Here is a 16,896-nt window from a genome sequence, read left to right as displayed (position 1 = left end):
GCAGTGTTAAATGCTGCTTGTTTTTCTTATAGTATGTTAAGGACACTGGTGTAATGGAGTCCTTTGAGTGATTTGGCTAGCCCAATTTTGAGCTGCCCGCTCCAAGCATGCTGATGGAACCAGCGTGAACCCAATTCAGATGGTTGGTGCTGGTAAGTGGGACTAGTGGGGTTGAATGCCTTCTAATTGAAAAATATACCAAAATGTGGGCTAATGGGAGGACTCTGCCTGTTAGCCTTGAACACGCTAATTCACTGGACCATGATGCAGCTATGAGGGGAAGGTAAGCGTAGTTGTTCTAAGCTTTGCTGCAGTACTTTTGTTTTTCTTAAAGGTGCAGCACCTGTGTTGCACAGGTTTGAATTCTTTAAATGGAATACTCCCTCAGCCAGGTTGGACTTGAATGTGCTAGCAGTCTAGTACAATGAAGTGAAGTTGTGTTGGAAATGTTTGGAACCAGAAACACGTCAGATTTGTTATGGTTTTGAAATGTTAAGCATTTAAAGCAATTGGAAGTAGTTTACTGCTGTGCCTTTTAAATTTCTTAAAATCCTTGTACTACAGGGTGGAAGAAGCTGCCCCAGCAGTCATCTGTAGTGAACAGTCCAGTATATTGAGAGTATCCTTTACACTGGTATTAATTCTTTGGGGTTCATATGTGGGCATAAATAAAGCAACATGATGGTTAAATTGCTAACACTTCAAAACTTTGGGCATATCACAGTGATGTTCATGCTAACTGTGAAATACACCATATGAACAATAGTAGGTGGATATCCCTCCTAAATATTGACTAGGGGGGTTTTGGCTGCAGCCATTGCTAACAGGAGTATGAAATCAAGCTTACAGCCATGCAATCTCCATAGACAAACGCTGGTGTGGGAATGGGTCGTACTGAAGAGCTCAGTAAATTTGGCATGGTCATAGGATGCCACTCTTACCCCAAGTCAGTTTGTGAAACTCCTGCCCTGCTAGATCTGTCCTAGCTAACTGTAAGTGCAATAATTGCAAAATGGAAGCGTACAGGAGCAACAAAACACAGCCACAAAGCAGTAGACCATGCAAACTCGCAGAGCCACTAAGTGTTGAAGCATGAAGTGTGTAAAAATCACCTGTCCTCTACTGCATCACTCACTACAGAGTTCCAAACTGCCTCTCGAAGCAGCATCAGCAGAATAACTCTGTTGGGCGCTTCATGAAATGAGTTTTCAAGGCCAAGCAGCTGCACACAAACCTAAGATCACTATGTGAAATGCCAAGCGTCGGCTGGAGTGATGTAAAACGCACCGCCGCTGGACTCTGGATTCTCTGAAGTGATGAATTATGCCTTACTATCTGGCAGTCTGGCTCATCTGGGTTTGGTGGACAACAGAATGGAATGTCCGACAAGTTCACATAGGTGTTATGATCGAGTGTCCACATACTTTTGGCCATGTAGTGTATTCTGCCATCTGTGTCTAGACAACTCGTCTGAAAAATGCAGCATTTCACAACTCGCACATCAAAAGTCCAACTGTATTATATTTTAGATAAAGTGGGAAAAAAGTGACCAGAAATGAACATATCACCAACATAAGATAGAAAGCAAGCTTTTTTGTGTTTACTGTATTTACACTTGCATGAAAAAGTTATGAACTACCTGGACTTCTAAATGAACGGCTCCTAAAATAATTTTCATAATTTTGCATTAGAACACAGAGCTTTATACATTGATTTATATGACCATATCTAAAATTATGAAATGGTTTAAACAAGCAAGGTCATTGATAATAAAACATCAGAAAAAATTATATAAGCTATATTACATAGATTTATGTGTAGCATTACACATGTTACAGGAGCCCACCATGGACAGAAATAACATTTCTGTTTCGGTAATAACGTTTTTGATACACAGCAAAAGCTCTGTTGTTTTGCTTGGGTCAGTTATCCTGGCGATAATAAATATGTTCATTTTCCAAAATCTTGAAGATTTTATTGGCCTAATTCCATTGTCCAGTATATTGGACAGTGAAACCCATTGAAATTACTAAAAAAACAATATTATCCCTAAAAATCATTGAACAATATGTTCTTTCACTCCTAAATACACACAAGATTCTACTTTTAACAAAATAAACAAACATCTCGAAGGACTGCATTTGTAATGCAGATGCCTATTAAACTAATCAGAGCATAATCTGTCACACAGATTACTGGGCATTCAAATTTAGCACAAAATGTTTGTGTGTGTAGAAATAAATATCTAATATTTCCCTTTTGCCTTTCACAAGAGACCTTCTAGAAGGACACAGGTGCTTAAACATTTCTTATTCTAATGTTCCGTTCCACCTTAAATGGTGCTGCAGTTCTATGCTGGCGCCCGTCCGCACTGAAGTAGCTGCTGCATCATTTAAGGTGGAACGGAAATGTTCCGTAAGAAGCTGGCGAATACGAAGCCAGCCTCGGTCATACGAAAAGAGGAGCGACATCGAACTGCTCTTGGTTTTTTAAAGTAGTTTAAAACGGTTCCTTTTCAAAGAATTCTTACTACAGTAATGATGTTCTCAGTACATCACTCCGAGTTTTCCCTCAACGCTCAGTAGGTGAAACAGGCTGATGGTGAGATGAGCTGTAGTCAATTGTTGAGCTACCTGATAGTAGCTAAGATAAGCTTAGTCTAATCTACAGTTTTTCTTCATTTCTCTGTGATCTGTGATCTCAAAATTGGGTAAACTACGTTTAGGATACATAAGCTACATCTCTGCCGTGGCCCCTCGTAACTGGTTCGGGCGCTAGTTAAGATCAGGAGGAGTCGACTCCTGAAAACCAACAGTCACTGCTTCAGCGTCTCGGCTTGGAAACGAGTCCAAAGCTCAGAGGCCTGGAATCACAGAATCGACTCTTTGGGATCCACTCCAGTCTCAGTGATTCGCGGGCTCGAGCGCCGCTGTGTGAGAAAAAGTAGTTGGAGCAAACCGTCCTCCACCCTAGAATAGCAAAAACAGCTTTAAACCTTACTTTGAAAATAAGTTTTACTTAGTAGTAGTTTTACTTAAAAAACAGCACAAATACCGCAGATTTATGCTACTTTGTCACTGCATATATGAGCCGCTCGCTGCGTTTATAGCTACGTTTTGCCCACTTGTCTGCTAGCTAGCTAGGTAATCGTTAGCATTTTTTCACAGCCTGCTTTTATTGTTCAGCTGCAGACTGGCTATAAACTGACCCACTGCTTTCATTCTATGGAAATGGAGTGGTTTCACTGTAATAACTGTTTCTCGAGAAAAGGCAAGAAATTTGTTGTGTCCAGCTGTGGCCACCTGCTTTGTGAGAGCTGCGTCAATCCAAGTGAGTGTGAATGGCAGTGTTTGTAGCTATAATGTTAGCACTCTTCATACGTAGAAATATATCCTCTCAAAAAGTGCGAATAGAAGTAGAGCAGGGCAGTATGACAGCATTTATCGTTATTGTGGTAAATTACATCACAGTATGCTTTACTGAGCATGGCACGGATATTGTCAGTTTTCAAAAAACACCCACTGCCTGTTTGACTACCAAGAGAGCATAAATAGACCTGTTTTATTGGATTTAGTGCAGCGCAGTGTGTAAAATGTTGAATACAAATCATTTTGATGGTATTTCAAAAATGTAGGCTTATTTTGTCTGTTCTAACTTATCAGACGTCAGAAAACATAACCGTGACTAGCATGGCGTGCAGCTTTAAAACTGAAATATCCTCCAAACATAATCACAGAAAAGGTTAAGGTCCAGGAAAATTGTGGATAGGCCGGATTGGTATTGTAAAAAAACCTGTGGAAGTGTCGTTATGTGACATTTATGTGACATCTCTAATTAGGAGCATAAATAAAATATATGAAAGTAATCATTTTAGGAATTTAATTTGATTTATGTTTTCTTCATGTTTTCTAATGGATTCTCTGTCACTTTTAACAGGTCACTGCAGTGTTTGTCGAGCCACCTGCCACTACCTGCCAATATCTGACCAGGTTAGTTGAACAGATCGTGTAAATTTACTGTACATTTTAGGAGTTAAGGGCTGGACATTGTTGGCCACTAATTATCCTGGATGACATTGTCTAGCAATGTCCTTCGTTTTTGGGTTTTAATTTTTCTTTGGAGGTCTATTTATGTATGAACAGTATTAATTTTACATGCCCATTCTCCAACTTTTCTCTATCCCCTATTATTAAAACAGCTGTTTTTTTTTACTATGACTGATATATGTGATTGAGCTCTGTTGTCATTGGCTCCTCTGTGTTGCGCCTCCCTAGAAGCACTACTTATAGCTTCAGTGGGTGGAGCTCACCTATAGGGTTCATCTCAAACAGGTGGCTTCCTCATCCTCCTCATTCTCACATTTGGCTTGCCAATTTCTTTACTAATGTTTCTGGTTCATTAATGTATACCATGCTTAATTCTAAGCTAACTAATTTGGAGAAAAAAAATCCAAACTATATTTTCTTAGTAAACTATATTCCTTTTCCCAGTCTATAAACTGTATATTCAAATATAATACTTTTATATTCTATACTATACTAGTTTTTGTACTATTATTAGTATTAAACCAGTTAACCTTTATTACAAACTTGTAAAATTGCTTCAGTTAATGCATCAAAAATACTTACAATTTTTAAGTGCACAATTTTAAAATGCTGGATTTATTAATATTTATCACATTACAAGAAAGGAAAATGAATCAGTTAGATTACAGGAGCTGTATGAGTACATCTTTGTTTGCTCACCAGTGTATTGTAACACTTTACATGATATTATAAAAATTAACCATAACTATTTAGTTTAAATGTTGCTTTCAAAACATAAAAAACATATAAAGGACATTACAGTTGCAGTTAACTGGCAGGTCCTGGATACCATGAACTATTCATGTGGAACAGAATGTTTTCATGGATGTGACGCTCAATATCAGTGAGTACTGCTTGACATTTTGTTAAAGCAAACATCAGTGGGCAAATGTGATTTAACACGACATGTAGTTTACTAGAAGTTGATTGAGTGATTGGGTCTGTTTTCAGTGCTTTATGTTTCACATTGTAAGATTGTTTATTGGGGAAATAAAACGCTGGACAAAACAGTTTTGATAATGAAGAAAATATGAAAAATAGAAAGCAAGACAGGAAAATCATGCTTAATATGAAAAGTTGAACAAAAGTGAATAAAAATGAAAAAAATAGGCTTGAGAGCCTTAAGGGCACCCATCACCCCAGTGAACCTGAGTGTGCACTCGGGTTCACTCTTTCTTCCATCTCCCAAGACAACGAGTTCCCACTTATCTCTCCAAGTCTCAACTCTCTGCACTCCTGCCCGAACTAACCCTTAAGTTTTTACCAAAAGAATTTATAACAACCCTGCGTATCTGAAGTGACCTTCTTCAGCCAATCAGTATTAGCCAGAGAGACAAGCACTCATTGTCAGGGCCTACAGATGAACAACCCAACTGCACACTCAGGAAACATACATTGTAATACACCTAAGAACATTGTAATACCTGATTTTTATACTACCTAAAGCTAAAGATGAAGTGTAATCATTGGAGGTGAAAGGTGTGTCTGTGTGTGTGATGCACAGACTTATTGGATGTATGTGTGTGTTGGATGTGTAGACCTAATGGAGCCTAAAGTTGTACATTACATCTCCCCGTTCCTTTGATAGAAACAGCCTTGAACATCGTAAAGATGGCCTCAAGGCACAGAACCATCTAATCTAACTAATAACTCCCACCAGACAGACCCTCCCCGTCAATAAGTGTCGAAATGTCGTCAATTGGAGTGATAGTCGCCTGTCTAATCTATGTGTGGGTAGGTTTTCACGTGTGTGTGTGTGTGTGTGTGTGTGTGTGTGTGTGTGTGGAGCTTGACTCTGATAGCTTCCCTCAAGCCAGACAACCTTGACCATCACACAGATAAGCTCTAGGTACAAAAGAACATCTTCCCACTGGCACATTTTAAATTAACTTCTGTAATGATTATAATTCTAATTCTTTAATACCATTGAAAAAAATATAGTCTGGTGGTCAAGATTCCCAGATCGCTTACAACGTAATTCATGAAGATGAGCAAAAAGTCAGCAACACTTAAAAGAGACTATCATAGACAAATTTTTTCTTCCTTTCATAGAATAAAAGTTTAATGTTCTACAAAAACATTAACATTTCAAAATGTGCCTTAGTTCATATTTTCAAGTCCATACGGGACACCTACTTTGTGGAAACAGCTGATTTTGAAATCATCATGGTTGTGAGGTCACTACCATCATCACATTTACACTGACACTGAAGTGATAGGGCTCTGTTAAAGTACACAGTCTGTAGTATGAGTTGTTGGACTGAAAGGTTTGAGGAAAAATTATGTGCTACTGCTGGTTGCTGGAAAGCAAAGTCATTGCCACCTTCCAAGAATCCAAGATTCAGAAATCAGAAATATGTTGCTGAAAGAGTAGTTAAAATTCCAACACCCATGGGTATTTCAGACTGCCCTGTATGTTTAGCTTTCTCAGTGTGGTGTCTCTTAGTTCACTTGATAGTGGGTCACCCAGTCAGAAAAGAGGTCTTAAAAAACGAGTGTCAAAAACAGTTTAATTGTAAATGCTTAATAGAGGTTGGACAGTTGTCATGCAAAAATGAATAGTGACTTTTACTACTTTGAAAATAACTGCACAAACATAATAAGTGAAAATAAAATAAAATGCAATAGAATAGAAAAATGTGGAGTATTGGCCATGCTGCCAACATTAATGCTCTTCTGAGTCTTTTACATCTGCTGCATATTACAGTGGTCCCTTTCAGTGAAAGAAATTCTGAATGAACAAAGTCTTAGTGCATTTTCTATGTAGGACCTATTTATTATATATATTTCCAGCCTATAGTCTGCAACTGACAATCTTGAATCTGTTCATTGGTATCAGGAAACATACAAGGAATTTGATGCTTAAACAATGTTCTCTGACTGCATTATTTATCAGTAAATCCTTCAGTTCTTGCTTTCTGCTTGCAAAACCAGTCAGATTACTCATAACCTACATAATTTGTTGGTGTTTATTTAATGATCTTTATTAGTGAGACCATTAAACAAACATTTTGTTTCCAACCCTTTATAATTCCTGGTAAAAGATGTTATATTATGTATTGTCTGTAACAATATTTTTCAATCTGGGGACCAGTGCCCTCCAGTGGGCTGTTGTTATACTGCTAGGGTGCTGTTGGCAGTCTGTCTGTCTATTTACCATTTATACATTTATTTCTTTATTGCAAAATTTCATTTCAATATATAATAATTTAACCTAATGTTATTGTTGTGATCATTTTTTAGAATATGTTAACATTGTGCATTAAAGTGTGCAGAAGTGTGTTCTTTCTAAAGAATGTGTTTACTTGTTTTCAGTTGGAAACAAAGCATGTAATTTGTCCATGGACATCCATACTTAAGCATAGAACTGTAGCAAGCTATTCATTTTTGTGATTTGCTGTAAAACATTTCTCTTTTTGATTGTGCAGAAGTAATCTATCATATTTACATTGATACATGGCTACAAACAAACCTATTGATATATTTTTTGCAGCTTATTATGCTGTTATATTTTGGTTATATGGGCTGCAAGCTGCCAAAGTTTGGGAACCCTGGATCTTTAATACTTCTTGCACTACTTTGCATTAATGAAGACAGAGTTAAAGGTTATATATGACATTTTAAACATTAATATAGCAGCAAACACCTGTTTTCTGTGTAAAGACGCAGTGGAGTAATGAAGTGATGAGAAGCGAAAGCTGTTGTATTTGTTTTGCTGTTGAGTTCAAACATCAACAGTCGTCCTCCAGAATCATATAGTGCGCCTTTAACCATTTGTGCAGCAGATAACTTACAGGGACATTTCAATGACTCCTTAAGATAGGTAGACACAAGCTTCACCTTCCTCAAGACACTCAATTAATACCTCTTTTATTTTTTTCAGAATAGTAAAGCATTTCCAATACATAAAGTATTACATAAAGTTACATGATATTTTAATCCGTGACAAAGAATTATTCTGAAGATGTTGCTTTTAAGTCCTCTTACTGTGACTGAAGCTTTAACTTTGATATTTTTCCTTGGAGTCTGAGCAAGAAACCTAGGGAGTGTTCACAGCCATGACAGAACCAGAAAAACGCATTTGATGATTTATTTTTTTGTTGTTGTTATTTGAATTCTGTTCTCTTTCCCTCTGCATCTTCTGTGTTGTCCTTGGTGAAGATGAAACCTCAGGAACAGATGTTCTTCAGAGACCCCGTGAACCTCATTCAGACACGTATGGAACATATTGCACAGGTCTTAATCTCAATATTTTTGCCTGCCGAAAAAAAGTTATGCTGATCGAATATGCTGTTTGTTAAAATATTGAAACTGTCTGTAAACCATTCGTAATGGATTTAATATGTTTTAATTACTGCTTTAAACATTTCATCTGAGCTGGATTTTCATCAGATTAAACCATAACTTCTATAAATCTTCACTCTAACCTTCACCTACATAAGTTTTCAGTTTAACCTTCAGCTACACACTTAAAAAAAGATGGGTCTTTAAGTATTTAAGTAAAGGGTTTTTTGCATCATTAAATGGTTCTTCAGAACCAAGTCATTTTTCAGAACCCGCCGCATCACATTCTCCATCAATCTGAAGAGCCACTGGCTATGTTCACATGCAAAGATCTTTGCCAATCCGATTAAATACATTTCAGTTACAGATTTAGATTGAGGTGTTTATATGCTCACTCTATTCAACAAACTGATGGAAAATCTTCATTTACATGCTCACTACAAGTAATCCGATGCAAAATGACACGCATGCTTGGAGTACCGCGCAAGTTGGAGTAAATGTTACCATGACAACCAACATTACATGAGGTCCAGTCAGAGTTTCCAGTTGACGTTTCCAGTTGACACGCTTGTGTTTTTAATTGCTTTAAACTGATGTCAGACTCAGAAACACATCCTTCACATGTACTTATTAAGGAAGTGGCGAGAGGAAGGTGGACATCCGTCCCACCGCCGTCTTTTAAAGCTCAGTTCATAAACATCGTTTCCTCTGCAGACCAGTTTCTGCTCCTGCCATGTTGAACGTTATAAACTTTTGCCAGAGCCAGTTTATGAGTTCTGTGCTTTTGCTGTGACACGAACGTATGCGCAGAACGTACATACATATTTCGATTGGAATGTAATCAGATTCAGGTGTTTACATAGCTATTATCCTTCTATATAACTGATTATTTACAGGATTACCCACCTCGTTCAATTGGATAGAAATTGTATTCTGAATGGCCTGTGTTTACATGGACGTGTTCTATTCCGATTGAGCCATTAGTCGGATTATTAACAAATTATTAGGTTGCATGTAAACGTGGCTATTTAAAGATGCAAAAAACCCTTTTATCATGCAAAAGGATCCTTGATTGTTCATGGTTCTATACAGAACCAATTTGCTAAAGACCACTTGAAGATCCATCATTTTTCAGAGTGTACAAAACAGTCTTCACTCTAAACAACAGTGTTTGCTCTAACCTTCACTCTACACAACATTCTTCACTCTAAACTAGTCTTCACTAACCTAGACTACAGTCTTCTCTCTACTCAACATTCTTCGCTCTACACAACATTCTTCACTCTACACAACAGTCTTCACTAACCTACACTACAGTCTTCACTAACCTACACAACATTCTTCACTCTACACGACAGTCTTCATTAACCTACACTACAGTCTTCACTAAACTACACAACATTCTTCACTCTACACGACAGTCTTCATTAACCTACACAACAGTCTTCACTAACCTACACTACAGTCTTCACTAACCTACACAACATTCTTCACTCTACACAACAGTCTTCACTAACCTACACAACAGTCTTCACTAACCTACACAACATTCTTCACTAACCTACACAACATTCTTTGCTCTGGACAACATTCTTTACTTTGCACAACAGTCTTCACTAACCTACACTACAGTCTTCACTAACCTACACTACAGTCTTCACTAACCTACGCAACATTCTTCACTTTACACAACAGTCTTCACTAACCTACACAACAGTCTTAGCTCTACACAACATTATTTGCTCCGACTTTCACCTAGACAACAGTCTTCACTCTACACAACGGTCTTCACTGTAATCTACACAACAGTTTTCACTCTACATAACAGTCTTCACTCTACAAAACAGTCTTCATTCTACACAACAGTCTTCACTCTAATCTACATAACAGTCTTCACCTACACAACAGTCTTCATTCTAATCTACACAACAGTCTGCACTCTACACAACAGTCTTCACTCTAATCTACATAACAGTCTTCACCTACACAACAGTCTTCACTCAAATCTACACAACAGTCTTCACTCTACAAAACAGTCTTCACTAATCTACACAACAGTCTTCACCTATGCAACAGTCTTCACTCTAATATGCACAACAGTCTGTACTCTACACAATAGTCTTCGTTCTGCATAACAGTCTTCACTGTCCTACACAACAGTCTTCACTCTAACCTACACAACAGCGTTTGCGCTAACCTTTACCTACACAACAGTCTCCACTCTAACTTACATAACAGTCTTCACTCTACACGACAGTCTTCACTTTCACCTTCATCTACACAACAGTCTTCACTGTAACACGTCCACACCAACTGTTCTTAAATGGTCTATATTTGTACATAACCGTTTATCTTCAAATGTAACAAATACCATTACATAAGTCACTGCATCAACTATAAAATGCTTTATATAGTCATATGCAAAAAAATATGTGTTTGCTGATTTTCTTATTGGAAATACATTACATTTTAGCACCATAGTTATTTGGCAGAGATTTCTTTAAGACATGCGTTTAGTTGAGTCAGCAACATAAGCAAACATTATTTCACTTCACCTTTGAGATATTTTCATTTCAGATTGCATTGTTTCAGAAAAAGCAGAAAGACAGGATCATAGCCTTCCACAAACACAAATTAGCAGAGATGGAAAGAAGGCTAAAGGAAATCAGCGAGCAGTGCTACAGGTGCAGTAACTTATTCAAGTACTGTTTTTTTCTGTGGAGATAAATGTAGCCTTTATTGAGTAATTAACAAAAGAACATAGGTCACCTTTTTGAAAGAAATGAAATGGTGCAATGAGATAAAATCAAAATAAACTATACACATTTAAAAGAAATGTACACTATTGATAAGTAGTTATTATGGTTATGCTCTCTTTGTCCCTAAAGGGATATACTACCTGTCCAAGAGTTTGTAGACACCTGCTTATCCAATGTTTCTTCTGAGTCAAGGGGATTAATAGCAAACCATCACGTTCCAGAATGCTCCACAGCCGCTCCAGAGCACCCCATTCTATTGGTAGTGCTTTTCTATAGAGATTTTGCAGTGAGGCGGTAGAGGCAATGAAGCAATGAACGTCCAAAACCATGATTACCAACAGTAATTAAAATGCTTTTCATTTTATTACCAAATAATAAGGTAATGTATACTTTCACAAAGACCAGTCACACTTGTATAACCTGTTCTTAAAGATTGGCTATAGAACATCTCATCTGTCTTATAATCTCATACCACATTCTGCAAATCAAGAATAATCTAGTTAATAGATATTTAAAAAGTTCAGATCATGCATTCAGAGTATGGTCGTAGTGTGAGAAGAGACTGTAGGACTGTAGGAGGGGGTGAACTCTGGAGTTCTGGATGGCTTTTACTTTAGGATAGAAGACCAGAAGCCCAGCTTAATGAGAGATAGGACTCAGCAACTGGGAGGAGAACGGGGTGGTAATGGGCTGTGAATCTTGTATATGAACTGTTTATCTGTGTTAAGTAAGCAAATCCAGTCAGTGTGTGATTTTATGTATGTTTCAAATAGATGCCATGATAATTTGGCTGGTGAATGATAAGTCATCTCAGTTCCTGATCACAACTCTTTACGTCTCTTCATTCTCAAATTTGCTTTGTTTATATTATTAGCCTTGAGTCAGTCCTATTTATTTAAAAGCTGGAAAAATGGCCCAGACGTTAGTCCGGCAAGACAAGTAATAATAACTTGCATGCCTCAAACACAGCCTTCCCAGCACCTCATTTTTACACAAGACTTGCAGAAACACAACACAAACATACATTTATATTGAAAATAATTTGATAAGACCGCTAAAAGTTTAAATTACAGTGCAGACTTTAAATATGTTAAAAGCACAAAACATACAGCACAGCACTGTGTAAAAGTCAGAGGCCACCCTTCATTTATTTAATTTGAAGTCAAAAGGGCCATTATGCACAAGTTATTTTTTCACAAGGAAGGGGATAGTCAAAGGAAAATGAGTGAAAAAGCTAAAGTCTCCAAAACTGAAGATATAGACTAAACCAGCAATATGTAAGATGATGCGACTGTTGAATTCATACTCCGCAGTTACATGTACAAAGTGGTATTATGAGACAGGACGAGCCCAGGCTAGCTGGTTAGCATACTATCTTCAGTAGAGATCACTACAACACGGTACATAGATGTTTTTGATATTCTGTTTACATTCTTTTAATAATTTTAGTTCATTTTAGAATAATTTAAACTGACAAACTGCACCTTTTAATAGGACTCCAGCAAAATTTTAGACCACCAAGATTATAAGTGATTCCATCTCAGTGTTATGAGCCTGAAGGGATGTGTAGCTATAATTAACCACTTTCTGAGAAAAAGAAATACACAGAAGACATAAGAATAAGAATCTTTATGCTCTCAGAACAGTGTACTGCCCACCCAATAGCCATCTAGTGTTCGGAAGCAGCTAATGCAGTCTAATTCAAAGACTGAACTTTGGAGGTGTGGAAAAATATCTCTGCAGATGTCTTTGAAAAACTGAAAGTAAATCTTCTGAAAAGAATGGAAGCTGTAACAAAGGTGAACATCATATTTACTGAAAATTATATTAAATTTAGTTGTTGAGGCTGTAAATGTGGTCTCTAACTTTTGGACAGTACTGTATGTAAATAATCATAGCAGGATAAGCCTAATCGCCTGTGAAGTCCCATTTTAAAGCCAGAGTAAAACTGTCCCTTGTGTTTTGACCCATTTTAATCTTTTTCTTTGCTTGTCATTTTATTTAGGCAGGTGTCAGAACTCAAAAAAGAAAACACAGAACTCAAGAAGCCTCTTTCCCAGTGGAAGGTGAGACAGTTCTGTTTGTTTGTGCGCTTGCATATACCGACCAACCACATTATTAAGTACACTAGTATCCACACTTACTGTCTGTTTTCTCAGCTCCGCTTTACATATTGGTGCACTTTTTAGTTCTGTAATTAGAAAACTGTAGTTCGTTTCTAATCTCTTTCTAATCTGCATACTTTGTTAGCCTACTTTCAGTCTGTTCTTCAATGGTCAGGAAACCCATCGAACCGTCATAGAGCAAGTATTTGGGTGGTGGAACATTCTCAGCACTGCAGTGGCAGTGTCCTGTTACCATTGGTGATGGACCAGAGGATGACTACCATAAACTGTGCAGCAGCAAATGAGCAATTGTCTCTGATTTTACATCTACAAGGTGGACCAACAAAGTACGTGTGACTAATAGAGTGGTCAGTGTCACTGCAGTGCTGAGAATAATCAAAATCCCAAATAATACCTGCTCTGTGGTGGTCCTGTGGGGGTCCTGGCCATTTGACCCAGGCCAAAAGAGGGCTAACAGTCTTTAATTGCACAGCTACTGGGAATTGTTACTTCTGGGAATGTTGTACCTCAGTGACACTGAATAATTGAAGCCTGTGACTCACTGTCATAACCACACTCTTCCTTTGAGATGACTTGCTAAGCCTTTTTCTGCCATCATATTCAGTGGTAGTTTGTGTAGAGGTCCCTGTAGTTAAAGGGGATTCCACCGATTTTCTGCATAATTAAATCATTAAGATGTCAACAAAGTCCTTCAGAGTAATTTGATGTGAAATAGACAATTCTAGAGAAACTTAACGAGTCAAAATTGTTTACGGTGGTGGTGATAGGAACCAGAAGTTATTTCATAGACAGCTATTACATGAAATTAATTATTACATGAGATTAATATGATATAATTTTACAGAATTTCTTTAAAGATGTCCATTTTACCTCTCTCTCTTCCCACAGACATCCCCTGGGAAGTTTCAAGCTAGTGGGTAAGCAACTTTTTAAACTCACTCCCAGTAAATTAGTAAGTGTCTCCTACTGATTTATACTGTTTAATTAAAGAGTCATGTAACCACCTATTGTTTTCTATTATTATGTGGTCAATCCTCCTCCTGTATGTAGAGGCATTTCAAGGATGACACTACCAGTGGCTGTTACATCCCCAGGTAGTTACAGACAAAATGGCCATGCATTGTTTTGACCAAACAAATGGAACAGAACATGAAATGAATAGTAATATTTGTCATGCTTCTAGCTATCTTTTCTTTTTCTCACAGTCACTCCTCGTTCCAGAACTGTAAGGTAGATTGTTTAATTAACCAGACTATGCTCTATTTAATAATCCAAACTAAGCAATGCTAAACCAGACCATTATGATTGTGTATCTTGTTCATTTACCAGTCACCCAGGCTCTCGTGATACGATGGAGAGGTTTCGGCACTCAAGACCCATCCTGGCGGTGTGTTTCCAAATTTCCCTTTTCAGAACATTCCCAACTAGTAAAGGGACACTCTGGCCAAAATGAAAAATGCAGTCACTGCTTCATCTGTTATAAACATGCCTTCTTGCCATCTACATTGGTGTGACAGCAGTCTCTAGAGCATTTTTTTCTCATTTCTAAGACTTATGATGATGTAGGGGAGAAGAAAAAAAAACGGCAATGCACAGCCACTGTTTCACTCATTCACACCGTAAACCCAACCTAATACCAAAACCTGGCTTCACGGTGTCACTGGAAAGCTTCAGGTTCAGGAAAATCATTGATAGTCCAGTAAAAAGTGATCCAGCATCATGAGACAGAAAATCATGGGGTAAATTGAACCAAGCCTAAATAACAAATCCTGCTTCATGAGACAGCTGCCCTGGTCTCCTGTGAAAATGGTTTCTATGAAATTTTAATCAGCATCTTTAAAGGCCTGTAGAAAGTCATGCTGCTTCCTGGTTTTGGAGGGTTGTTTTATAAGTTTGTGCTAAAAACTAGATCCCATCTCTTTGTGAGAATCACATCATGACGTTAAGTTTATTTAAGAGTACATTTGAATGCAAAAAAAACCTAAATTAATAAAAATAAAACAGCACAACAAAAACCCTAATGTGTTTATGGCCTTCTGTTTATATAACAAAATAGCAACAGTTGTAATTTACTACAGTCATAAGCCAGGAATTAAATGTAGTCTAACCAAGTTTTATACTTTTTCTTGTTTTTCTTTCCCTTCATTTTAAAAAGCATTACACCCATGCCCACAGCTACAAGTTAGAAACCAGCTTCAGCTTCACTAATGTTTACATGACTGGTTAATACTGATGCAGGTTGATGGGAAAAGTGTCATTTCTGTTTTGGTTTTTTACATTTATACATTTTTACTGCTGTTTAGTAAACTATAATAATACAATATAACGCTACATAATATGACACTAAATAATGATAAAATACTTCACCCAATAGCACCGTACTAATGATGGAATACGGATCCATTTTAGCTACAGCCCATGTCTTTATTTGTTAGCCTCCACGTCACTAGCTACTTTCACAATCAGGGTTTCTTTATCATAGTGTGGCGCAATTCCCAGTGGTTGTGTTTTGTTTGCATAATGCATGCCAGATGTAGCAGTGAGAGAACAGTGATGGATAGAAACACAAAAAGGATACTCAGTCTGATGAGGCTGAGGGATGCAATGATGTCCTACAGAATAGTGCATAAAATAACATGTTAGCTTTAGGCCAAAATGCCCCTTTAACATTTGTTTTTACTTAATCCATATGTTTTAATCACCACTGTAAATTGTTACTCTGTGGATTTTTTTCATGAATATTTTTTTATGTCACAGACTCCACCAGATTCAGCCACCCCTGTGTCCTCACTGAGTTCAGTGCATGAGCATGGATTTAGTGAGTAATGATTACTTTTGAAAGGCAGCAGCTTATCTACAGTGACGTTTTGACAAGTGATTTCACATTTCACTTTTACTGAAGAACTTAAGGTACATCTTCATATAATTCATTTGGATTCCAAATATAAGAAGCAAAAGAGTTTGTCAATTAAGTTTAGGTCTCCAATACAGCAGCGCAGGCCACCTTAATTTTGCTCACAGTGGTGACAAAACAAATTAGAGAACAGAGCCTAAATCCATCTCCATTATTTATTTATCTTTTGCTTTTGGTAGTATTCTCCAGTTAAGGCCTAAACTGGTGACGTAAAGCACACATCTGTTTGGCAAAATGTCTGACATCATTTAAGTTAATAACAATAATGTTTTTGGCTTATATGTATGATGTAATAATGTACTTTTCTTGTTTTTAGGGACACCCAGCTCTGCTAACACACCCTTGAGGTACATTCAGTATTCAATATTGTTGAACGACATATGTAAACCTTCAAATTCAAGTTTGATACATTCCTAAATAAAGTTTTTTTTTAATTTTCCTTGTCCATTGCTTTAGGTCAGACCACATGACCCCAACCATTTTCCAGTTCCAACTTTTGCCAAGGCCAACACTTCAGTCACCACGTCCATGGAATGTATAACTGGAACTGGTCAGGTATCTAAGGAAGACATGTAATAATCAACCTTGGTATTACGATTGACAAGTTTCTATGTTTGTATCCAATATTTAGATGCATTTAGTTCCTAGTCTGCAACACTAAATAAAAGCTAATGGTATTTACATAGCAATATATGTAATTGATTACATATTACATACAGTATTATCTA

The 16,896-nt window shown here is 37.3% G+C and overlaps 1 protein-coding gene across 1 annotated transcript; it reads left to right on the top strand.

Annotated features, from left to right (window-relative positions):
• The first annotated feature begins 3,230 nt into the window (after positions 1-3,230).
• On the top strand, positions 3,231-16,709 carry LOC108438956 (RING finger protein 212B). The gene is made up of 12 exons (XM_037545963.1): positions 3,231-3,330; positions 3,937-3,989; positions 8,247-8,321; positions 10,947-11,053; positions 13,134-13,194; positions 14,143-14,165; positions 14,284-14,348; positions 14,460-14,484; positions 14,584-14,641; positions 16,012-16,072; positions 16,485-16,515; positions 16,625-16,709. Exons 1-12 carry the CDS (start codon positions 3,231-3,233, stop codon positions 16,707-16,709), a joined length of 744 nt encoding a protein of 247 aa, XP_037401860.1.
• The last annotated feature ends 187 nt before the right edge of the window (positions 16,710-16,896 follow it).

Source organism: Pygocentrus nattereri, chromosome 2 (genome assembly GCF_015220715.1).
Source record: "Pygocentrus nattereri isolate fPygNat1 chromosome 2, fPygNat1.pri, whole genome shotgun sequence".
In the NCBI taxonomy this organism is placed as follows: Eukaryota; Metazoa; Chordata; class Actinopteri; order Characiformes; family Serrasalmidae; genus Pygocentrus; species Pygocentrus nattereri.
Note: the sequence above shows the minus strand (reverse complement) of the source record. Positions and strands in the feature narration are given on the sequence as shown.

Bases quoted from the DNA above. Each gene is read 5' to 3' on its own strand.
- LOC108438956 (XM_037545963.1), top strand. From the start codon at position 3,231: ATGGAGTGGTTTCACTGTAATAACTGTTTCTCGAGAAAAGGCAAGAAA. The intron at 3,331-3,936 runs GTGAGTGTGAAT...CACTTTTAACAG, and splicing joins TGAGAGCTGCGTCAATCCAA to GTCACTGCAGTGTTTGTCGA. The intron at 14,349-14,459 runs GTAGTTACAGAC...TTTTTCTCACAG, and splicing joins AGTGGCTGTTACATCCCCAG to TCACTCCTCGTTCCAGAACT.